The 25,900-nt window shown below is 51.9% G+C and overlaps 1 protein-coding gene across 1 annotated transcript; it reads left to right on the top strand.

The window, feature by feature from the left end:
* The first annotated feature begins 12,870 nt into the window (after positions 1-12,870).
* On the top strand, positions 12,871-24,280 carry Plvap (plasmalemma vesicle associated protein). The gene is made up of 6 exons (XM_075987066.1): positions 12,871-13,302; positions 16,932-17,028; positions 17,131-17,840; positions 18,386-18,443; positions 18,543-18,624; positions 23,683-24,280. Exons 1-6 carry the CDS (start codon positions 12,937-12,939, stop codon positions 23,687-23,689), a joined length of 1,320 nt encoding a protein of 439 aa, XP_075843181.1. The 5' UTR covers positions 12,871-12,936; the 3' UTR covers positions 23,690-24,280.
* Positions 24,281-25,900: the final 1,620 nt, after the last annotated feature.

Here is a 25,900-nt window from a genome sequence, read left to right as displayed (position 1 = left end):
TCCAAATGGATCAAAGACCTCAACATAAAGCCAGTCACACTGAACCTTATAGAAGAGAAAGTGGGCCGGTTGTGGTGGTGCACGCCGGTAGGATTTGCTGAAGGAGGCAGAAGCAGGAGGATCACGAGTTCGAGGCCAGCTTGGGCTACACATTTTGATGGAGGTGGGTGGTCCTTGGACTTCACACAGGTCAGGGAACCCTGATTGCTCTTCGGGCTGATGAAGGAGGGGGACTTGATTGGGGGAGGGGGAGGGAAATGGGAGGCGGTGGCGGGGAGGAGGCAGAAATCTTTAATAAATAAATAAATAAGAGAAAGTGGGAAGTACACTCAAATGCATTGGCACAGGAGACCACTTCCTAAATAGAACCCCAGCAGCACAGACACTGAGAGAAACAATTAATAAATGGGACCTCCTGAAACTGAAAAGCTTCTGAAAAGCAAAGGAAACGGTCAACAAGACAAAACGATGGCCTACAGAATGGGAAAAGATCTTCACTAACCCCACATCACGCAGAGGTCTGATCTCCAAAATATACAAAGAACTCAAGAAATTAAACACCAAAAGAACACATAATCCAATAAAAAAAAATGGAGTACAGACCTAAACAGAGAACTCTCAACAGAGGAATCTAAAATGGCTGAAAGACACTTAAGAATGGGTCAACATCCTTAGTCATCAGAGAAATGCAAATCAAAACAACTCTGGGATTCCATCTTACACCTGTAAGAATGGCCAAGATCAAAAACACTGATGACAACTTATGCTGGAGAGGTTGTGAAGAAAAGGGAACACTCCTGCATTGCTGGTGGGAATGCAAGCTGGTACAGCCCCTTTGGACGTCAGTGTGGTGATTTCTCAGAAAATTAGGAAACAACCTTCCTCAAGGCCCAATAATACCACTTTTGGGTATATATCCAAAGGATGCTCAATTGTGCCACAAGGACATGTGCTCAACTATGTTCATAGCTGCTTTGTTTGTCATAGCCAGAACCTGGAGACAACCTAAATGCCCCTCAATCGAAGAATGGATAAGAAAAACGTGGTACATTTACCCAATGGAATATTATACAGCAGAAAAAATGACAGCTTGAATTTTTCAGGAAAATGGATGGAGCTAGAAAACATTATTTTGAGTGAGGTAACCCAGACACAGAAAGACAATTATCACATGTACTCATTTATAGGTGTTTTTTAAACATAAAGCAAAGAAAGCCAGCCTACAAACCACAATCTCAGAGAACTTAGACAACAATGAGGACACTAAGAGAGACTTACATAGATCTAATCTACATGGGAAGTAGAAAGTAGAAAAAGACAAGATCTCCTGAGTAAATTGGGAGCATGGGGACCTTGGGGGAGAGGAGAGGCAGGAATGGGAGCAGAGAAAAATGTAGAGCTCAATAAATATCAATAAAAATGTATTTTAAAAACGCAACGGCAATGTGCCTACTGTAAAGAAGGCCACTCGATCAGAGAATGCACTAAAAAAATTAAAAACCAGCAGGCCAAGGTTCTGCAACTGGATGTGGACAGTGATTAGGGAGGTTGGGGTTCTGCTCCCCTCCCTGAGACCAGGGTAACCCTAAGAGTGGAGTAGGAAAGACCAATTTTATGGTTGACACTGGAGCAGAAAACTCTGTTTTACTAAAGCCTGAAGGACCTTTGTCTGGTAAGCAAACCTGAGTTCAAGAGGCCAGTGGGACTAGGCCATTCCCATGGAGTGCCCAAAGAACAGTAGGTTTGGAAAGGGCACGGGTAACCCATTCATTTCTAATGATACCAGCATGTCCCTATCCCCCAGATCCATTTCTCAGACAACGGGGCTAAGATGCATCATCAAGATGTCTTTTTTTTTAAATATTTATTTATTTATTATGTATACAATATTCTGTCTGTGTGTATGTCTACAGGCCAGAAGTGGGCGCCAGATCTCATTACAGATGGTTGTGAGCCACCATGTGGTTGCCGGGAATTGAACTCAGGACCTTTGGAAGAGCAGGCAATGCTCTTAACCACTGAGCCATCTCTCCAGCCCCCTCATCAAGATGTCTTAATTGAGGAATACAGGCTGCACCAGAAACTGCCAGTAAAGGAACCACACACACAAATGATTACTGGCCAGCGCAGGACTTGAGAGAGGTAAACAAAAGGGTGATAACCATACACCCCACAGCACCTAACTTTTACACCTTGCTTAGCACACTGCCCCCAGATCGGCAATGGTATACAGTCCTGGACCTAAAAGATGCATTTTTCAGTCTGCCTCTAATTCCCAAAAACCAGATGTATTTCGCCTTCCAATGGCAAGACCCAGAGATTGGGGTAAGAGGTCAACTGACCTGGACTTGGCTGCTGCAAGGATTCAAAAACTCTCCTATGATCTTTGATGAGACCCTACAGAACCCAAAATCCAGATGTAAGTCTGTTGCAGCAGTAGCTGACCTACTGGTAGCAGCTGCTGATAAGGAGGCCTGCCTGAGGGGGGACAGAAAACCTGCTGTGACCCTTGGAAGCCTGGGTTACAGAGCTTCTGCAAAGAAGGCCCAGATCTGCAAACACATCCTTAAAGGAGGCCACCAGTGGACCCGCCAAGCAAGTGAGGGAATTCCTGGGCACTGCTAGGTTCTGCTGCCTCTGGATTCCTGGGTTTGCTAAAATAGCTAAGCCCCTATATGATGTGGGATTCCCCTCTGTATGCTGCGAATACTATTGGTTAATAAAGAAACTCCTTTTTTTTTCTTCTTCGAGACAGGGTTTCCCTGTGTAACAGTCCTAGCTGTCCTGGAACTAGCTCTTGTAGACCAGGCTGGCCTCCAACTCACAGGGATTCACCTGCCTCTGCCTCCTGAGTGCTGGGATTAAGGTGTGTGTCACCACAGCCCGGCTAAGAAACTACTTTAAGCCTATAGCAGAGCAGGTCAGAAGAGAACTAGGCAGGAAAAACGAAACTGAATGCTGGGAAAAAGAAAGTGGAGTCAGGGAAAAGCCATGGAGCCACTGCCTGAGACAGATGCAAGCCGCCAGCTGGAACCTTGCTGGTAGGCCATGATCCTCATGGTAAAATATAAAATAATGAAAATGAGTTAATTCTAGATGTAAGAGCTAGCTAGCAATACGATTAAGTGATTGGCCAAGAAGTGGTTTAAATAATATAGTTTTTGTGTGGTTATTTTGGGGCTGAACAGCCGGGAACAAACAAGCAGCCTTCATACAATGAATTGGTGCCAATGTGATTGACTAAAATCTCCTTAAAACTTGAAGGAGTTTGGGAAGGAATTCTAGGCAAAACGAACCAAAAACAACAACAAAAAATGGCTTAATGTCACGGCTCCTTTAAGAGAGATTTTCCTGATTCAGTGGTAGCAGAAAAAAAGCCACGTGGTTTTGAACCAGCAGCTTTCAGGGCCATGCTGCCAGTGCAAACTCTGGCTCTTTCAGGAGGCCAGGCATTTAAATGGGGTATGTGGGCAGTGTGCTGCAAGTTATTAGTGGCAGCATGGGCCAGCTGGTTACCAGAGTTGAGGTGGTGAGGAAATGAAGCAGCCTTCCTACAACACCTGTACAAGGCAACCAGGGACAAACTGGACTTTGTGTGGACAGAGGATAGGCAGGGGGCATTGGACCTTCTAAAGCAGAGACACTTGGGCTGCTGGTGTGAGTAAGCCTTCTTACCTGTTCATAGGTGAGCTCAAGGGAATAGCCAAAGGTGTGCTCACCCAGACTGTGGGGCCATGGAAGAGACCAGTGCTCTATCTGTCCAAAAAGCTGGACCCAGTGGCTGCAGGATGGCCCCCTTTCTTCTGTTGGTTAAAGATGCTGATAAACTGACTTTGGGGCAAAATCTGACTATTGCCACCCCACACGCACTGGAGCGGGTACTCAAACAACCACCTGACCAATGGCGGCCCTGCTCCTTAACCCAGCTAGAACAATGTTCCAGGTCCCTACAGCTCTGAAACCAGCAATGTTGCTGCCGGACTCTGACCTTGAAGCACCACTCCAGACTGCTCCAGAATCCCTACCCAGACACCCTGCACTCAGCCTAAAGGACACTTGGTTGCCAGATGCAGAAGAGACTTGGTTTAAGGATAAAAGCAGCTTCGTACAGAGCAGACTAAGGTACGAGAGGGCAGCAGTGACCACAATGGATGACCCATTGCCTGCGGGCACCTCTGCCCAGAGACCTGAACTAACAGCACTAACCAAGGCTTTAAAGCTGGGACACAAAATAAAATGAACAATTATACAGACAGCCGCTACGCCTTTGCAACAGCCCACATACATGAGGCTGTATATAAAGAAAGGGGCCTCCAGACTGCAGAAGGAAAGACTATTAAAAATAAAACTGAGGGCCCTATGGGGGCTATTATACACTGTCCTGGCCATCCAAAAGGAGATGGGCCGATGCAAACAAGGAAACAATTTGGCTGACAGGATGGCTAAAGAGGCGGCAATGACTCCCGTCCTGACGCCAGTCCTGGAAGACCCCAGGCCACCAGCCTTGTCATAGGAGCCAACGTGCATGCAGCCTTCCTAAGGCACAACAAAAGTAAATGTTTTTGAAGTGTGATGCAGGAGTGGGACATGGTGGCTTATACCTTCAATGTGGAGGCAGAGGTAGGTGGAGCTCTGGGTTAGAGGCCAGCCTGCTCTACGGAGCGAGATACAGGACAGCTAGGGCTACACAGAGAAGCCTTGTCTCCAGGGAAAAAAGAAAGACGGGAGGGAGGGAGGGAGGGAGGGAGGGAGGGAGGGAGGGAGGAAGGGAGGGAAGAAAGAAGTGTGGTACGGGAGAGCCTGGGAATGTATATCGGTGATGGGGTTGTGGGTTTGGAGCCCTAGACACAGTATCTTAAAAAAAAGAGTAAATAAAAATAAAATGAAAGAAAAATGACATTTTTGTCTTCCTTTGGTTAGTTGGAAATCAGATCGGAGGGTTTTCTAGTTGCCATCCCGCTGCTTGCCAACAGGGGTCGCCGCAGCCTGCAGAACGACGAGGGTGGGTCTGAGCCCAGGTAACGCAGCCCTGAGAGCTGGGAAACGCCTATTATGATGGGGCGGGCACTGGACGGGGTTAGGAGCTCAGGGTCAACCTTGAAAGCTTGAGACTAGTCTGAGCTACAGAGACTGCCACAAACAAAAGCCATCTCAAGCGGTTGCTCCCACTCTGGCTGAGGCAGGATGATTATCAAGCTGGCTAATAACAGTGAGACTGTGAGGGTGGGGTGGGGGAACTATTCAGAAAATATCGTGTCTACACACGGAGAGCAATAGGGAGCCAAGCGCGACTGTGGGAGACGCTGCGAGCCACAGGAATTCAAGGTGACTTGAAGTGAGGGCACACCCAGAGCTGAGTCATGTGACCTGCCTGCCCCTCTGCAGGCAGTGCCAAGCCTGGTTTTTGTTTTGTTTTGTTCCTCTGATTTTTTAAAATTTCTTTATTATGTATATAGTGTTCTGGACACAAGATCTCATTATAGATGGGTGTGAGCCATCATGTGGTTGTTGGGAATTGAACTCAGGACTTCCGAAACAGCAGTCAGCTCTCTTAACCTCTAAGCCACCTCTCCTGCCCCTACCTCTGATTGTTTTGAGATAGGGCCTCATGTAGCCCAGGCTGGCCTCTAATATGCTATATAGCTGAAGATGACTCAAATCCTGATCCTCCTGCCTCCATCTCCCCTGTGTTGGGGACAGGCAGGTACAGGGGACAGAGCCCAAGTCTTCACACATGCTGAACTAAGCTATCTACAGCTCATGAGTCATTTTTGTTTGTTTGTTTGTTTGTTTACAGGGTTGAGGATAGAACCCCTGGCATAGCCAAGTGCACACACAGCAATCGCTCCACCCTGAGTCAAGAGTCTCAAAAAATTACTATATTTTTTTTATTATTGTTTTGTGTGTGCAGGTACAATGCTGATCATTCGGATTTCAGAGGACCTTGCATGAGTGGGTTGTGGGAATAGAACGAGGGTCCTCAGGCTTGGTAGGGGAACGCCTGTCATCTCTGGCCTTCTTTCCCACTTGTCTCTTACCTGCGTGTCTACTTCTGTCCCCAGCTCATGCCCCTGGACAACTGTCCCTACTGTCTGGTCTCTGCCCACTCTGAGAACCCTCCTGAGAATACAGGAGTCCGGGTGGGGTTGGGAGCAGCAGCCCCAGAGTGATGATGACAGGCCTCCCTAAAACTCTCACTCCAGAGTCCACACCCCAAGGGACTCCGAGTCCCAAGGAGCTGCTCCCAATCTCAATGCAGCTCTGCTTCACTTTTTCCTAAAAGCAGAAAACATGTTTATGGGAAACTGAGAGGGAGGGTGTGTCCAACTGGCAGGAAAACCCTTCCCTCCACCAGGTTTGGTGACACACATACACACCTTCAGTCCTAGTACTTAGGATTCAGAGGCAGGAGGATCTCTGTAATCAGGGGCCAGTCTAGTCTACGTCAAGAGTTACAAGGCGGGGCTGGAGAGATGGCTCAGAGGTTAAGAGCACTGGCTGCTCTTCCAGAGGTCCTGAGTTCAATTCCCAGCAACCACATGGTGGCTCACAACCATCTGTACTGAGATCTGGCGCCCTCCTCTGGCGTGTGGGCATACATCAAGGCAGAATGTTGTATACATAATAAATAAATAAATCTATTTTAAAAAAATCCAAAAAAAAAAAGAGTTACAAGGCTAGCCAGGGCTATCTTAAAAAAATAATATAAAAATGTAAGGAAAAATCCATTTCTTCCTTTATAACCTCCCAGGTAGCACACTTCTGTCACCCAGCACTCTGGAAACTGAGGCAGGAGGATTGCTGTGAGTTTGAGGCTAATCTTCAAGTAGTCTCAGACTACCTGGAGTACACAGTAACACCCTGTCTCAGAACAATCAGACTACCTGGAGTACATAGTAACACCCTGTCTCAGAACAACCAGATTACCTGGAGTACACAGTAACACCCTGTCTCAGAACAATCAGACTACCTGGAGTACATAGTAACACCCTGTCTCAGAACAATCAGACTACCTGGAGTACATAGTAACACCCTGTCTCAGAACAATCAGACTACCTGGAGTACATAGTAACACCCTGTCTCAGAACAATCAGACTACCTGGAGTACATAGTAACACCCTGTCTCAGAACAATCAGATTACCTGGAGTACATAGTAACACCCTGTCTCAGAACAATCAGACTACCTGGAGTACATAGTAACACCCTGTCTCAGAACAATCAGACTACCTGGAGTACATAGTAACACCCTGTCTCAGAACAACCAGACTACCTGGAGTACATAGTAACACCCTGTCTCAGAACAACCAGACTACCTGGAGTACATAGTAACACCCTGTCTCAGAACAATCAGATTACCTTGAGTACATAGTAACACCCTGTCTCAGAACAACCAGACTACCTGGAGTACATAGTAACACCCTGTCTCAGAACAATCAGACTACCTGGAGTACATAGTAACACCCTGTCTCAGAACAACCAGACTACCTGGAGTACATAGTAACACCCTGTCTCAGAACAACCAGACTACCTGGAGTACATAGTAACACCCTGTCTCAGAACAATCAGACTACCTGGAGTACATAGTAACACCCTGTCTCAGAACAACCAGACTACCTGGAGTACATAGTAACACCCTGTCTCAGAACAACCAGACTACCTGGAGTACATAGTAACACCCTGTCTCAGAACAATCAGACTACCTGGAGTACATAGTAACACCCTGTCTCAGAACAATCAGATTACCTGGAGTACATAGTAACACCCTGTCTCAGAACAACCAGATTACCTGGAGTACATAGTAACACCCTGTCTCAGAACAACCAGACTACCTGGAGTACATAGTAACACCCTGTCTCAGAACAACCAGATTACCTGGAGTACATAGTAACACCCTGTCTCAGAACAACCAGACTACCTGGAGTACATAGTAACACCCTGTCTCAGAACAACCAGACTACCTGGAGTACATAGTAACACCCTGTCTCAGAACAACCAGACTACCTGGAGTACATAGTAACACCCTGTCTCAGAACAACCAGACTACCTGGAGTACATAGTAACACCCTGTCTCAGAACAATCAGATTACCTGGAGTACATAGTAACACCCTGTCTCAGAACAACCAGACTACCTGGAGTACATAGTAACACCCTGTCTCAGAACAATCAGACTACCTGGAGTACATAGTAACACCCTGTCTCAGAACAACCAGACTACCTGGAGTACATAGTAACACCCTGTCTCAGAACAACCAGACTACCTGGAGTACATAGTAACACCCTGTCTCAGAACAACCAGACTACCTGGAGTACATAGTAACACCCTGTCTCAGAACAACCAGATTACCTGGAGTACATAGTAACACCCTGTCTCAGAACACTAAAACAAAAAACAAACAGTAATTTTTTTCTAACCAAGACAAAACCTTTTTCAAACCTCCTGTCTCCACGAAGACTGAGCTGTTTAGCTGTGGCAAGTGCCGACTTCCTTCAAAAGGTTCCCACCTAAACAAACAACTCAGGCTGAATTGATTGTTTTCCATTTAGAGAGAAAGAGGGGGTGGGGAGCGTCAGTGAGGATCCTAAGCCCAGCAGCCGAGGGACCAGGACACAGCATAAGCAAAGTTTCCTGTGACCATGACAAATTGTTCTCCGGAAAATCACAGAGCAGTCAGTCCCCCCAGGGAATGAGGCTGACCTGGCAGGGTATCTTCCCTCCCTAAGGGACAACCTGGCCAGGGCCGCAGACAGAAGGGCTGCATTTATACAGTTCTGCTGGAATCACCAGGGACACTCTGGTGGCAGCTGTGTCAGTGAGAGACAGGGGGTTGACTGGACAGATTGGCTTATAGGATTTTCCCCACTGAAGGAAGTAAAGGAGGTGCTGCCAAGAGCCATGACTGCCACAAGGCTGGGAACCCACACAGAAAGGCAAAAGGCTCCGTGGACCTGGGAGGCAGGCAGGGCAGCTGAGTGGCAGTGGAGTCTGGGCTTCCACCCCCAGCCCCAGGATGACTTGAGTTCAGGCCTCAGGACCCGACCTTTGAGGTGGAAGCAGAGACTCAGTTCTGAAGGTCGTCCTCTGAGCTCCACGCACTAAGTAAGGAAATGGAAGCTTTGGGGTTTTTAAAACAGACACAAAAGAAAAAGAATTTTAAAGCAAAAATATTTAAAATTAATAAATTTAATATTTAATATCATTAATAAATTTAAATATTTCCGGGCGGTGGTGGCGCACGCCTTTAATCCCAGCACTCCGGAAGCAGAGGCAGGTGGATCTCTTTGAGTTTGAGGCCAGCCTGGTCTACAGAGCTAGTTCCAGGACAGGCTCCAAAGCTATAGAGAAACCCTCTCTCGAAAAACCAAATAAATAAATAAATAAATAAATTTAAATATTTATTGTTTTTTCCTACCTAAAGGAATAAATATTGCTAGGTGGTGCTGGTGCACACCTTTAATCCCAGCACTGGGGAGACAGAGGCAGGTGGATCTCAGAGAGTTAGAGACCAGCCTGGTCTGCAGAGCTAGTTCCAGGACAGACAGGGCTACACAGAAAAATCCTGTCTTGAAAAACCAATCAATCAATCAATCAATCAATCAAACAATCTAAGGGGGGCTGGTGAGATGGCTCAGCAATTAAGAGAACTGGCTGTTCTCACAGAGGACCCAGGGTACAGTCCCCAGCACTGGAGGATCTGATGTACCTTCCAGCCTCTGAGAGCTTTGGATGCACACACACACACACACACACACACACACACACACACCTGTTACTGCAGTAGTCTCTTTTGAGAGGGCCAGGGAGCCAGACCAGAGCCATGACAGGTTTCTAACGGACCCTGCCAGGGACCAGGCCTTGGTTTCAGTTTCATGGGACCAGCTGGAACTGAACAGTTCCTAGGAAAGCCACAACCCCGGGGCAACCAATCTGAGGGTGCCCCACAGGTTGTGCAAGTTTAAGAGAACTAGAGACAATTTCTCTGGGCCACCAACCAATCCTATAACAACTCCCAAACTGTCTAAAACCATCAATTAATCAGCCCCCAGACTAATCTCTCCTCCCTGGAATTCCCCTAGCCCGGTTTAAAAGGAGACTGTGGGTTTCTCTCAGGCCGCCATGCGCCACTGCAATGTTGGAGCTAATAAAGAGCTCTTGTTATTGCACAGGTGATGGTCTTTTCTTGGGGGCTTCTCTCGGACCCTAACACCTATGGTAGCCTGGGCTACATGAAAACTTGCTTCAAAAATGAATCAAAACTGTGAGATTGGATTATCAATGTGGAAGGAAAATAACATTTTGATCTTGATAGAAATGAAGTTAGGAGTCGGACGGTGGTGGCACACACCTTTAATCTCAGCACTTGGGATCAAAGGTGTGCTCCACCACCGCCATGCACGACTGTATTTAACACATTTATGTGTTTATTTGTGTATGGTGGGTGCTCACACATGCCCCAGCACCCGTCTGGAGTCGGAGACACGGTCCCGGGAGTCAAACTCACACTGTCAGGCTGGGCAGCAGGCACCTTTCCCACGGAGCCACCTCAGCTGACACACAACAGCTCCCACACATCCCACGACACTGGGAACTCTTCTTGAACTGAGCCTGAGTGCTCTCAGGATCCTTGTTACACACATCCCACCCATTGTTGTCCCTGTCCTCTGGGCTTAGGGACAGTGCCCCCCACTGCCTCTCAGCCTGGCATCATGTGACAGCCAGAAGCCACATGGTGAGAGTTTCACTCTTCACTGCCTACAGAAGTCCCACCGCTTAGTGATTATGAAAATCTAATCATTTGATTTCATGTGTCTGGGTATTTTGCCTGCATGTATGATTATGTACACATGTGTGCATGGTACCCTCAGAGGTCAGAGATAGACATCAGATCTCTGGGGACAAGAGGTTCAGACGGCTATGAGCCATTGTATGGGTGTTGGGATTCGAACCCAGGTCCTCTGAACTGATGCAGCACCCTCCAGCTGAATGTGCATCTGGCCCTGTAGGAAGCCTTGGGAGCTATGTGGGGTGCTGGGAAGATGGCTTTGTGAATGAAGAACCCGCAAAAAGGTGGAAGCAGAGAACTGACCACACAGACTTGTCCTCAGTATTCACTCTGAGGCGTGGGGCACCTGAGACACACCATAGACAATAGTGATCAGTTGGGAGTGTGCTCGGTTAGCGTGGACAAGGCCCTGAGTTCCATGTGCATCACCCATATATGGGGTGGTGCACACCCGTCCTCCCAGCTCCTGGAAGCTGGAGGCAGAAGAATCAGGAGTTTCAGGCCATCCTGAGCTACAAAACTGCTTGGAGGTAAGCCTAGGCTACATGAGACCCCCTCTTAAAGGGAACAAAAAACTGCCATCTGTAAACAGGATAAAAGCAGAATTTCAGGGGAGGAAGTAAGTTTTCTGGGGTCACATGACAGCCAGGTGTGCCAGACCCCAACTTGACACAAAACTGTGGCCCCTGTCTGCCTGGCCAACCTGGAGCCATGGGTGGTTGGGCCCCAGCTGCAGCCCCCAGTACCACTGCTCCGCCCCCATGGCTGGCCAGGAAGAACCAGGAATTACCAGGTGGCTGCAAAGGCCAAAGGTCAATAGGGTTTCCTGTCTACCCCTGGGAACTTCCTCCTACTCAACCCCACACCCGCCTGCCCAGCTCCTTCCCCATCCCACTCCTTCCCAGGCTTCTAGACCCCACAGCTACCACCTAGCCAGCTCCTGCCCTTGCCCCAACAGGTTAGGGCTGCCCAGAGGCAGGGACAGCACAGTGGGGTTAGCAGGTAAAGATTTCACAAAACTCTCCCAGAGCTTTGGGGGCCACCCTCAAAGTCCTTTTCTTTGTGACCCTGAATTCTCACATCTTTGTCTGGGAGTTGTTCCACAGAGACCCTAGACCCTCCTCATGGAACCCCATCTACCAACAAGGCTCCCTGCCACCTCCTGGGACCCTGAAATCACAGCAGGCCAGAAACTAAGAATACTCTAGTCAGGGAGGGGGAAACTGAGGCACAGATTGGAGCAACCCTTGTCAGAGTTCACAGAAGCCTTTCTCCCATTTCCTCACTCCAAGATCCTGCTCTCCTACTTCGGATCCCACAGATATTTTTGGAGTGTTGGGGGGAGTCTAGGCAGGGGCTCCAGCTCTGAGCCACGCCCCAGCCCCTCCATGTGGAAGTCTAGGCAGGAGTTCTAATGCTGAACCAGGCCCTAATCCTAGAGCACTCTGGTGACACCTATGTGTGCATGCTGGCCGAGTATTTGTGGGAGGTGGTACCACTGTCCACCAAGAATCAGGCCTCTGTGAGGCTCCTCTGTGTAATAATTGAGCACCTACTGTTGCCCATAATGGAAACCGTCCCAGGGGCTCCTGGGTGGGAACTCACTCCCGCATCCTTTGCCTTGGGTCCCAAACTCCTGGTGTGGGGGTGCCTGAGAGCTGCCCCAGGGTTGACTGTTGACAGGGGGCACCTTGGTGACCTGGGCATGTTTGAACCCAGTCTGCCACAGAGTAACGACTGGGCCACGGGGCCAGTCTCTTGTCACAGCTGTGCCTCAGCTTCCCCTCCCACGTAATGGGCCTAAGCACGGGCTATGACTGAGAAATAGTCCCAAGTGCAGAGTCGATCGCCTGGCCGACCTAATTTGGGGTGTTGTTGGTGGAAACTGAGGCCGGGCCAGGCGGAGGAGGCCAGTCCAGCCACCCAGCAGGAGCCGCACCCCTCCATCTATCACCTCTGCCTAGACTATTAGTCCTCAACAGCCAGGGTGGGACTGTTGTGATAACCCACAGCCCCCATTTCCTCCTGGCCAGGAAGGAGCCTGGCAGAGGAAGTATTAAGAGAAGTAATATAAACACTCCCCCTGCTTGGCGCAGCCCAAATCTGGCCAGGCAGGCGAGGGACAGTGAGCCTGCCCGACTGACGCTGCGCAAATGGGGCTTGCCATGGATCGCAGCCCGTACTCCCGCACGGGGGACGCGGCTCGTGGCTGCTGGTACTACCTGCGCTATTTCTTCCTCTTTGTGTCACTCATCCAGTTCCTCATCATCCTGGGCCTCGTCCTCTTCATGATCTACGGCAACGTGCACGCCACCACGGAGGCCAGCCTGAAGGCCACCGAGATGCGCGCTGACAGTCTGTACAGCCAGGTGGTGGAGCTGTCGGCTGTGAAGATTAACCTGACCAAACAGCTGAACATCAGTTTGCACGCCAAGGAAACGGTCATGCAGATGCTGCTGAGTGCCAGGCGCGAGCTGGAGCGCCTCAACGCCAGCTTCCGCCAGTGCCAAGCCGACCAGGTAAGAGGCGGCCTGTGCGCCCTGGGCCGCAGCACCGGGTGCCCCCAAATTCTAAACTGCACCCGAGAAAACGTAGCTAGTCCTCCCGTTGTTTCCAACATAGTCTTAGGTAGTTCAGGCTGTTCTAGAACTTGCTGTGTAGCAAAGGATGTCCTTGAGCTCCCGACCCTCCTGCCTTTGGGATTACAGGCCGGTGTCGGTGTCGCCATGCCTGGTTCATGTGGTACATGCTACACCAGAGAGCGACAGCCTTTCTCTCTCCTTAACCCCAGCCCCAGATAGGGCCTCACTATAGAGCCCCCCAGGCTTGTTTAGATCTCACGGCAATTCCTCTGCCTTAGACTCCTGAGTGCTGGGGTGACAGTGGTGCCTCACAGGCTGGTGAGATTCTTTAACAGTGTGATCGCCTGCCAGAAAGGGTCTGCTGCGCGCAGCACGATTTTTAAAGTTAGGTTTACTTATTCCCCATGTATGTTTGCCCACCCGCCATGTCCGTGTGTGGAGGTCAGAAGACGCCCTTCCACCGTGTGGGCCCCAGAGATTCAGCTCAGATTCTCAGCTGAGCTGTCTTTACTGCTGAGCCACCCTTGAAGGCCTGACCACTCTGGAACTCATTGTATAGAGCAGGCTGGCCTTGAACTCACAGAGAACCACCTGTCTCTGCCTTCTGAGTACTGGGATTAAGGCCACTATACCCTATTCTCTGGAATTCATAATTTCGTGGCTAGGCCCGTCCACTCCAGAAGCAGAATACCCTCTCAGGAAACTTTCTGGGTGAAAGCGGGGTGGGAGCAGGTGCAGACCCCAGCATTGTCGACGGCAGTTGGGGTTTAGCTGGGGTCCTGCTCACGGCAGCTTCACAGAGATGGGGAAATGGATTCTTCCTCAGTGTGACCCTGACGAACTGAGCCCAGGCGTGGCTCTTGTGAGGCCCTGTTCCATCCCCAGCACCCAGCACACAACCAAAAGGAATGCCATCCTGGGGCGTGGTAACACACACTTGTGACCTTACTGCCTAGGAGCTGGAGCAGCAGGAGCTCCAGACAGCCTAGACTACATAAGATACACGGGGGGGGGGGGGGGGGGGGGGGGGGGGGCACTGAGAGACAGAGGGAGGGAGGGAGGGAAGGAGGGAGGGAGGGAGGGAGGGGGAAAGAGACTGGGGGAGAGAAACACTGAGGGAGAGAGACAAACACTGAGAGAGACAGAGGGAGGGGGAGGGAGACAGAAAACACTGAGGGAGACAGAAGGAGGGAGGGAAAGAGGGAAGGAGGGGGAAGAGAGTCGGGGGGGACACTGAGAACACTGAGGGAGAGAGACAAACACTGAGAGAGACAGAGGGAGGGAGAATATAATTCCATAATTTGAGAATAAAATGTATAAGGATGTGTGCTCACCTAATTATCTTCCCCCTACTCCTCTTAAACTCTTCCTTTCTCATCGGTGAAGCAACTCTGTCCTCTGAAAAGAGCTTCCAGGGAACTGCAGACCTGTGGACTGATTTAAATGACAGGACCAGGATTCCCTTCTCACGTGTTTGCCCCCCAACACATACCCAGTTTTCCACCTCTAAAAGGAACGATCTCTTAACCAAGTAGAGTATATCTAACCTCACTACAGTAGGGAAAGGCTTAACAAAAGGATTCTCTCTTTTTTAACCTTGGTTCTTACCTATCGATCTCCTTCTTCTCTGAGGTATTGGACATTGTTGCAGTTCGATTCTAAAAGGTTTTTGTGTGAAAGGCCTGCTGTTGGGCCTCTGAGAGGTGACCGGATCATAGGGGAGTGGGCTAGTCAGGAGGTCCTGGTGGGACCTTGTGTCCCACCCTAGGACCCCATCTTACCCTGTCTGCTTGCTGGCTGCCTTGGGGCAAGACTTCTCTACCATGGTTTTCTCTTACCATTTTTGCTTTAACACAAGCCGACAGTGAAATTGCCATTGAGCAAACCTGGTAAGGAAGCCTCGGTGACATCCTTTTTGGGTTAGGTCGCTGTGACACCTTGAGGCAATTCAGAGCGAAAACAGTTCATTTGGCTTCCAGGTTAGGCACACTCCATCACTGAGGGAAGTCAGGACACTAGGTAGAGCGGAGACCATGCAGGAATTCTGCTTACTGACTCGGTCCCAGACTCTCATCCAACTCTCTTCCTTCTACCACTCGGGCGTACCTGCCCAGGTATGACAACACATATGTACATTAATTAGTAATCAATAAAATACCCTCACAGAGACACCGAGTCTCACACTGAGAGACATTGGGGGGGGGAGAGGGAGAAGAATGAGAGAGGAGAGAGAGAAAAAAGAGAGAGGGTGTTTTAGGCCCTTTCCCAGGTGGGGCTGAAGCCATTGCGTCCTGTGCCTGTCACAGACCTGAGATCCTGGAGACAGCAGTCCCCACACAGACCCCAGAGTGTCAGGCACCACTGACCATGTTCACCCAACACCTCCCCACACCACAGTGAGACCAGGATGCTGCAGCCTCAGGCAGCTTCTGGCCCAATAACAGGGGTGCTGGCAGCCGTCAAATTAGGGGTAAAGCAAGGATTCTCCTGGAGAGGACAGGGTCCTAGGGTGGCCCAGAATAGTAGTCTCCTCCTTGAGACCAGTCTGACAGGGTGCACAGTCCCCTAGCCACTTGCTACCCAGGGTCAGGATCATTGTCAACACCCACCTGGCACCTCACACTCCCTCACTGGAGAACACAAGGTCCAGGCTTCTGGGCTTTACTTTTCCCAGAGGCTCCTCAATGCTAAGTGAGCACTGTCACCTTGTCATACCCCAGCCCTGATTCTACATTTTTAGACTTTCCAGCCTGGGCTACATGACCTCCTGACTCAGGACACTGCGGTTCCTTGGCAAGCTGCCTCCCCTATGGTGGCCAGGAGCCCAGTGGCCACCCGAAATGCACCTTACTGGTGTCTGCCATGTCTCCCTTCCCCAAAGGACAAAGAAATGTGATTTTTCGGCCATGCTTCCTCTTCCTCTGCCCCTTGTGCCTCATCTCTGTTTTTGTTTTGAGATAAACTCTTACTACGTCGCCCAAGATGACCTTGAATTTAGAGTTTCCTCCTGTGTGGACTGACAGGCGACAGTCACAAACCACATTTTGCTTCTGTGGTAGTGGGCACAAAACCCAGGGCTTTGTGCTTGCTAGGCAGACAGCTGAGCCCCAATCTCAGCCGCTGTGTTTTAACCCTAGCACTTAGGAAGCACAGGCTGGAGGACCTCTGAGAGTGGGAGGCCAGCCTGGTTCATACAGGGAGTTCCAGGGCAGCCAAAACTCCAGACCCCATCTCAAACAAACAAACAAACAACAAACAAGACCGCCTTTCTCTGTGATCCAGGCTGGCCTCTAACTCCTGGGGGTTGTCTTACTTCATCTTGAGGTTACAGGTAAGAGGTGTCACACTTGGTGCATGAGTCTGGGGTTTGAACTCGGGGCTTTCTGCAAGTCCCTCACCAACTGGACGGGCTCCAAGCATTCAGCCAATGAAGGAGCTCCAGCCCAGCTCTAGTCAAACTTTTGGAGGTCACCCAGACCTCCAACCCTCTAAGGGTGTGGAGGGGGCCACTGTGTGTGTGGCCCTGGAGATGGGTGCTCAGCCGTGTTGTATGCCCACACCTGCAGGCCACCTACGTAAACTACCACCGGTTCATGGTCGCCATCATCCTGAGCGAGAAGCAGTGCTGGGAACAGGTGAAGGAGAACAACAAGACCTGCGAAGGTAAATGCGGGTCCTGGCGGGCGGGTGGGGAGTGGGGGACGACGACAACCTCAAAGCTTAGGGGCCAGCCTGGGCTCACCTCCTCTCGCCCCCGCCCCGCAGCCTTGCTCTTCAAGCTGGGCGAGAAGGCAAAGACGTTGGAGATGGAGGTGGTCAAGGAGAAGGCGGTGTGCGCCAAGAACAAGGAGAGCCTGCTGGTGGAAAAGCAGCGTGCGGAGGAGCAGCTGTCGGCCTATGGCAAAGCACGGGAGCGGCAGCAGCAGGAGCAGCAGGTGATCGAGGAGCAGCTGCGCAAGGTGCAGTCCATGTGCCTCCCGCTGGATCACGACAAGCTCCATGCGGAGGCGCTGAGTATCTGGCGGGACTCGTTGATCCCGCGATCCCTGGATGGCCTGAGCTACCACTACTCTCCGTTGGCACCCGAGATCGTGTCCGTCCGCCGGATGTGCGAGCACCTGCCCACTCTCTTGAGCAACAAGGTGGATGAGATGGCGCGCGGGCTGCGCATGAGCATCGAGCGCGTGACCCGCGAGAACGCGGAGTTGCAGCGGCAGAAGCTGGAGGTGGAGCGCGGGGCTCAGAGCACGCAGGAGGCGCGGGCGCGTGTCGAGACGGAGGCGAAGGCACGCGAGAACCAGCTGCGGGCGGAGTGCGCGCGCCAGACGCAGCTGGCGCTGGAGGAGAAAGCATCGCTGCGCTCGCAGAAGGAAGGCCTGGAGCGTGAGCTGGAGGCGCGCAAGCGCGAGCTGGAGCAGCTGCGCACCGAAGTGGACGTGCGCATCAGCGCGCTGGACACATGTGTCAAGGCCAAGGTGGGTCTGGTCGGCTGGGTGGAGATGGGAGCCCTGGGAACAGTGGGGTCCTGGAAGGGTCAAACTGGGAATGGGTGGGAGCTGAGGACGGAGAATGCCATTGAAGGAAGGAAGCTGGGTCAGGGTTAGGGCCAGGTGAACTTAGCTCTGGCCAGATGGTGGGAACCGGGTTTGGAGTGGAGTTGAGTCCAACTGAAGGATCAGGGGTTCGCTGAGGTTGCAGGTGATGTCAGCCTTGTGGTGGCCTCGATTTCCCGCCTAAGTTAAGCTCCTCCGTGATGCCTCAGGATGGTCTGGGTTAAGATCTAGGTTCCTTGAGCCAAGCATGGTCTCTAATCCCAACACTCAGCATTCACGAGCAGAAGGACCTCTATGACTTCGAGGCCAGCCAAAATAGTGAGTTCAAGGACAGCCAGGACTACACAGAGAGACTGTCTCAAAACACAAACCATCAGCAACAAAAAAACCCACCCAACTAGGTTGCTTAGGCATTTGCAGGGCACAGAGGGCACCAACTCCTCCAACCTCTCCTTCTCTTTCTCCAGTCACAGCCAGCCACCCCGCCAAGACTCTTCGGCCCACCCCCAAACCCTCCGCCCATAGGTGAGTGACAACCAGAAGGGTCAGGAAACAGGACACCTGGCTTCCCACCCCATCTCTCCTCTCCGAAGCTGCTCACACGAACCCTCATTTTTCCTGCAGATCCTGCTAGTCTGGAGGACTTCAAGAAAAAGATCCTGGAGTCCCAGCGTCTCCCAATGGTCAACCCCGCAGTCCCACCCAGGTGAGATACCCACCCGCTGAGATCCATCCCAGAACCATGGATAAAGAGGGAGGCAGAATTCACACTTTCTGCCTCTATAATGGAGGGATGGCAGGTATCCCAAGGCATAATGGAGTGCCTGCTGTATACTAGGGCATGGCAGGTATACCAGGGCATAATGGAGTACCTGCTGTATACTAGGGCATGACAGGTATATCAACGAAGGACTTTGGACTGTGAACTGGAGGAAGGAAAGCAAAGGGCCTGGTGTCCTGGGCAGCTGGGCTGGGTAGAGAAGGTCTGTGGATAGAGACCATGAGGCATACCCTGAGTGCCTTCTTGTACTCTGTACCCTGTGTACCCTGTGCGTGTCTGATCGTGCAAACTGGAGCCCAACCCTGGCTACCGTTTCTTATCGTCACCCATTGTGATTCTTCCCCGTTCATTTATCTGTGTGTGGATGAGCGTGGGTCCTTGGGATGGACTTCACCGCTCCACCATCTTGCCAGCCCAGCCACCATGGTTTTCGTCTTTCTCTTGAGACAGGGCCTCTATATTGAGCAGACTGGCCTGGAACTCACAGATCTGGTCCGGAGTGACGAAATTAAAGTCATGTGTCACCATACCTAGCCACCATGGTTTCTGACCCAGGGTTTCAAACTGGCCTGGCTGACCTGGGGGACTCCACCCCCCAGTCCCGTACAAGTATGCCCATCCACCACATGTGGTAGCCTTTTCTTTTTCTTCCTTCCTTTCTCTCTTTCTTTCTTTTGTTTTGTTTTGCTTTGGTTGTTGTTTTGAGACAGGGTTTTTCTGTGTATCTCTGGCTGTCCTGGAACTCACTCTGTAGACCAGGCTGACCACAAACTCACAGAGAACCACCTGCCTCTGCCTCCCAGTGCTGGGGTTAAAGGCATGCGCCACCACCGCCCTGCCCACACACAGCTTTTTAACCTGTGTTCCGGGATTGAATTCAGGTCCTTCTGCCCCACAGCAAGGTTTCATGGAGCTCTCTCCCTGCCCCAGCGCCTCGCAGAGTGGAAGCTGGGTTGGTGACAGGTCAGTGGGTAGAGGAGCTTGCTGCTAAGCCTGACAGCCCAAGTTCCATCCCCAGGACCACACAGCAGGAGGAGAGGGTGGACTCCAGCTGTGGCATAGGTGTAGTCATGGGAGCCTGTGTGGTGCACACTGGGAAGCCTGGGGTCACAGCATGAGGCAAGGTGAAGATCGTCAGATGGGAACTGTAAAGTGATGTCCACAGTCAGAGACAGGGACCAGGGCTGTCCTTGGAGCATGCCTAGGGCATCTGGCCCAACACCCATACCACCTCAATGTGTCAGCAGCCCAGGGTTTCTCTGTGTAGCTCTGGCTGTCCTGGAACTCACCCTGTAGACCAGGCTCGGATTCACAGAGATCCACCTGCCTCTGCCTCCTAAGTGCTGGGATTAAAGGTGTGTAACACATCACCTGCCCCAATGTATAGCCCAGGCTGGCCTCAAACTCAGCCTTCTACCTCCACGTCTTTAGCATATCCTGCTGGCTCACACCACATCAGCCTTTTTATCTCATCTCTCTGTGTGTGAGGGCCCTGGTGTCTGGTCCTCTGAAGGAGCAGCAGCCTTACTGCTGAGCTGTGGCGTGTTTTGGAGGTGGTGTCTGATGTATGTAGCTTGGGTTGGCCTCTGGCCCTAGATCATCCTGTGAAAAGGTGGGACAGTGAAGAGTCAGCTTTGATGGCACAGGCTATGAACCCAGAACTTGGAAGGCTGAGGCAGGGGGACTGCAAGTTCAAGACTACATAATGAATACTTTTTTGAAAGAAGGAAAGTAGGAGAGTAAAATATTGAACATGATGAAAAGAGACAGAGGAGCAGACCCCTCCCCCTCCAGGGTACCCTCCCACCCCATCCTTCTTGGCTGGGCAATCTCTATCCTGATGTCCACTTTTCAGAGGAGGGGACTGAGGACTCATCAGTCTCACGCAGGGGCTGGGCTGCCCGCCCAGGACTGTCCGGTCTCAGCTGAGAACCGGGGGAAGTTTTTGACATTGTTTACCTTGAATGACGTCTGTGCTGAGGGACAATGCTCACTTAGGCCTGTGTTGTCCCCACCAGCCCCCCCTCCCCCGGATGCTAGGCAGGGCCTTCCCCAGGGACTGGGGCTATGCCTTCAAGGGGCTTCTTCCTCAGCGTCCAGAACCATCTTTCCCTCCCTCCTTGCTCTCACACTTGCGAGGCCGATGCACACTCCCTGTCTGATTGTTTTATTTTGAGACACCATCTGGTTATACAGTCTTGCTGATCCCAAAACTCAGGCCTTCTTTCACCAGCCTTGCAAGGCCAGGTGCCAGGCGGTGGTGGAGCACGCCTTAAACCCCAGCACTCAGGAGGCAGAGGCAGGTGGGTCTTCCTGAGTCTACAGAGCCAGTTCCAGGACAGCCAGGGCTACACAGAGAAACCCTGACCTAAAAAGGAAAGGAAAGAAGTAAGTGTGGGGCTGATGCCGGTCTCCACAACCGTGTAATTATTTAGTTTTGTTATTTTGAGACAGGATCTCATGAAGATCAGGAGATCAGGCTGGCCTGCAGCTCATAGAGATCCCCCTGAGCGCTGGGACTAATGGGGTACACCACCACCCCACGTACCACACATTTCCGTTTTGTTCCTCAGTATTTATCTGTTTATTTTAATTTTATGCGTATGAGTGTTTTCTGTGTGTCTGCCTGTGCTACAGAAGAAGCCTGGAGCAGAAGAAGGTGTCAGATCCCAGAACTGGAGTTACAAGTGGTTGTGAGCCACCATGTGGGTGCTGAGAACCAAAGTCGGGTCCTCTGCAAGAGCAGCCAGTGCTCTTACCCACTGCGCTCAGCTTCCAGAACCAACTTTTAAAAGAAAAATATTTCAACATCCAAATGTCCTTGTGTATGACCTGTGTAGACCCTGTGGAAACCAGAGGAAGACAACGGTGTCTTCTGCCATTGTCCAGCTAATGCCCTTGAAACCAGGACGCTCACTAACTTGGAGCTACTCGGGGCCCCAGCGCCAGCCTCCTGTGACCCAGGTATTTGGGTCACAGCTGCTGGAGCAGAGACACCCAGATTTTTGTTGTTAGTTTTATTTATTTATTTTTGTTTCTTTGAGGCAAGGTCTCATTGTATAGCCCAGGTTGACCTCAAATTTACAGAGATCCTCCTGCCTCTGCCTTCAAGGCCTGGGGTTAAAGGTGTGCGCCACTATACCTAGCCAGCACCCGGCTTTTTAACTGGACCCCTGAGGATTCCAACTCAGGTCAGCTTGCTAGCAAGTAAGGTTTCTTCCCCACTGAGCTCCTACACCTACTCTGTTTACACTGCAGACAGGAGTTAGGGGCAGGGAGGGGAACGCAAACAGGTTGCAAATATCAAACAATTGTTCCTCCTTTTGTTTAAAAATTACCACCTGATTTATTTGTCTGAGACTGCAAGAGCCACAGCATGCCAGCACCCTGTAGGGAGCAGTTGTCTCCTCTACCCTGTGGGTCTCTGGGATTGAACTGATTGAACTCAGTTCATCATCGTGGCAGGGCTCGGTGACAAGCATCTGAACTGGTTCACTGACCTACCATGCTTCTGGTCTGTTTATTCGAGCCAATTCTTCTCTGTGCATGAAGGTTCCATTTCTAAAGTTGGTTTGGGATTATTTTTTTGTTTTCTTTGAGGGGGAGTGTTGAGAAAAGGTCTCATGTAGCCCAGGCTGGCCTCAAACACCCCGTGTAGCTGAGGCTGGCCATGAACTCCTGATCTTCCGGCTTTCTCTGCCTGTGTGAGTCCTGATACTCAGGTCTCACAGCCTGGAGGAGCTCAGAGGCAGGAGGGGACCATGTGAGGTCAGCTGAGGCAGGCTGCAGGAGTGGGCTGGGGGTCCCACATGGCCCACACTTCTGACTCTCCCCCCCTCAGTTGTCCCGCTGAGACATTCACTCTGGAACAGCCCATGCCTGGAGACTTATTTGGACAAGTGTGATTCTCGGTACCACAGAGGCAGGGGGATCTCTGGGTGTTTGAGGCCAGCCTGATCTACCCAGTGAGTCCCTGTCTCAAAAACAAAGGAAGACAGACCTGAATGTGCTAGCCAAGTATTTGGCATGCGGAAACGGATGTATCTTGTGAGGTTTCTCACAGTTTTTAAACTGGGACTGATGGCGCATGTGCACACGTCAGAACATGTGTGGGGAGTCGCTCTCTCCTTCCACACTGTGGCTCCAGGGGACCCAATTCAGACTGTCCTCTGCCCGCTGAGCCCTTTGTGGGAGACACAAACTCTGCTGGGATCTTTCACATGGGCTGCTCCTTGAGGAAGGGACTTTTAACCAGGAACCTAGACAAGGGAGGAGCCTGGGGATTCTGGGTAGGGTGCCTGGGAAGGAGTGACCAAGGGAAGAACAGTCCTCCTCATGGCTGTGGCAAGGACTTTGTGGGGGGTCCCCAGAGTCTATGAGCAGAGTCTATGCCAGGGCTTGGTCTACGTGGAGAATCACTGGTTCACTCTGGTTGATTTGGGGGAAGTGACCGGGACAAGAACAGAGGTCACCAGGCAGTCCTAGCTGGGATCACAGCTGGAGCCAGGGAGGGGACCCAGAGCCAGCCCAACCGACCGTGAGACCTAGGGGCCCCAGGGAAGAATTGGGGAAGGAAGGGAGGGGGAGAGGAAGCCAGACTTAGCTGCAGACTCCCCCTCCCCACCAGGAAATGCCTCAGCTCCACCTCTGACCCCACTGAGCTCCTCTACCAGGCCCGGAGGGGGGGGGCATTCTAGACAGAGATGCTTGGGGGGGCGCGGAAGCCTTTCGGAATTGTTGGCACTTGGGTGGGGCTGTCCCGGGCTGGAGGGATGGGGCCTTGGTGTCAGCTTCTGAAGCTGTGGACTCTGCTAGTCCTGAGGGTCATGGAGGGTGTGTGGGGCAGGCTCACTCAGACTTCTCGGAATGACTAAAGAAAGGAAAGAAAGGAGACGCCGAGGCAGGAGGGCTGTGAGTCTGAAGCCAGCCCCTGGCTCCTCGGCCTCTGTTGATTGCTGTGCTTTCTGCCTCTTCCTTCCCCAGTGGCTGAGGAAGCAGCTGTCGCGGGACCCTGGGCATGCGACTTGCCCACCTGTGGATGGGAGCAGCCAGATGCCCACAGCACTGGACACCGGCTGTACCCCCATGGGCAGCAACCTCCATCCCCATGCCGCCCCTGCCCCCCCCCCACTGCCCGCTGCTCCGCACCATCCCCCGACACTGGGTTTAAGGCACATACAGCTGTGGGGTGACCAGAATGGCACCCATTCGCCCACCAAGTACCCACAGCTCAGTTGCCACTCTGGGCACCTCCTTCGGCTTCCTTATCACTCACCTGACCCAGGAGGTGAGAACAGGAGGCCTAGTCTCAGCTCCCTTGGGACTTTCCAAGCTCCCCTTAAAGGCCCCGGCTGTTTCCAGGTCCTCCTGGAGAGTTTCCAGGCCTCCCCTGGAGGGCTTCAAGGTCCCAAGAAACACGAAACTTCGTTAGATTTTAAACCCTTTTCCAGGCTCCTCTCCTCCCCACAGGCGAGGGCCCCCCATGGATCCCAGAGCCTGGAGGGATGCTTCCTCACACTCTGCCCTTCTTGTATCCCTTAAAGTTATTAGTGGCACATAATAAATATCAGAGTACTTTGAAGGCTGTCTCTATTCTTTTTCTTCGCTGTAGACTGGGTCTCACTGTATTCCTCTACCTCCGCCTCCTGAGGGGTGATTGGTGAGTGCCAGTTGGAATTGGGGGCTACAGACATGGCTCAGCAGTTTAGGGCACTGGCTGTTCTTGGAGAGGACCCGAAGTTGGTTCCCGCACCCAGATGGCAGCTCACACCTTCCTGCATCCAGGGGATCAGCACCGGTTCCTGGCCTCCCAAGGCAGCACAGAAGCATATAGAGCAGAACAGCACACCTTTAAATCCATGGCCAGCCCCGTCCTGCGCGGCGTGGGTGACACCCCGGGCCCCATCTCCACAGGAACTGGGTGTGGTGGTGCACATTTGCTGTGCCGGCACCGAGGAGGCCGAGGCAGGAGGGTGGGATTTCAAGGCCAGCCTGGGCTACAAGAGACTCTTCCAATTATCAAAAATAAATTAAAATGAAAGCTATCCTGCCTACTGCTGGTGCAGAGTTTGTAAGGAGCCAGACGCAAAGCAGAGCGTGGCCCTTGTGGAAACCAGCCCAAGGAGAGGTAATAGAATTCAGCCTAGCATGGTGGAGCAGGCATGTCAGCACCGGTGTGCGGGTGCAGGGTTGAGGCAGGGGACTGAGGTGTGAGAACAGCCCACTAACCCTGACAGTGGAGCAGGCATGTCAGCGGCGGTGGAGTGTGGGGCTGAGGCAGGGGACTGAGGTGTGACAGCAGCCCCCTAACTCTGAAGCTTGTTGCTAAGAATCGAGCCGCAAGCAGGAGCCGACGATGGAAAGCAGGCAAGACGTGCCCAGAAGAAGGCTGCTCCCCCAGCACTGGCCTGGGCGGGAGCGGGGGATGAATCACGCGGCCGGCAATGCCACACTCTGCCACTGCTCCTTGGGGACAAAGCTGCGATATTTCCTGGATCCGGAAACACGGGCGAGAGCCTGTCACTGCAGGAAACACTCAGCTGGGTCCTGGCCAACCGGGCCACAAGGGTCAGCCTGGGAGGCCGCCGGGACAGCCGGGCTGGAGGCCCCAAGGAACTGGGGATGTCCCTGGCCCTGAGCCTGCACCCTGTGATGAAGCCGACCTGGTGACCACAGCCTGATTAAGAGCTGAAATTCACAGTCCTGGGTGCGAATCTCACTCCAACTCGGCCTGTTTCCTCTCCCCAGACACCGTGTCCCAGATCTGTAACCTCAGCTGCTCGGGAGACCGAGGCAGAAGGGAGCTTGAGCCCAGGAGTTCCTGGCCAGCCCAGGCCACACAGAAACCCCACCTCTACCAACCACAGCAACAGTTCCCTCGAGTGGAAAGCGCTGGGGCACACAGTCCATCCCTGACCTGACTACTAAAGACAAGAAAAGGCCTGTTGCCAGCCGCTGCCTCAGTAGGGTCCTGTACTGGCCTAGAGCCGTCTTTCCATCCTGGTTTCTCTCACATCCCCGCCCATGGCTCCCCTTCACCCTACAAACAAGGTCTAGTTTCTTAGCCCCCTTGTCAGCCCAGACCTGTGCAGCCCTGGCTGCTCTCTGAATTTCTGATTAGGCTCATTTGCTTGGTTTATGTTTGAGACTAGAGTCTCACTCTGTAGTCCAGGCTGGCCTCCAACTCAGAGATCCTCCTGCC

This window comes from Microtus pennsylvanicus, chromosome 9 (genome assembly GCF_037038515.1).
Source record: "Microtus pennsylvanicus isolate mMicPen1 chromosome 9, mMicPen1.hap1, whole genome shotgun sequence".
Classification (NCBI taxonomy): domain Eukaryota; kingdom Metazoa; phylum Chordata; class Mammalia; order Rodentia; family Cricetidae; genus Microtus; species Microtus pennsylvanicus.
Note: the sequence above shows the minus strand (reverse complement) of the source record. Positions and strands in the feature narration are given on the sequence as shown.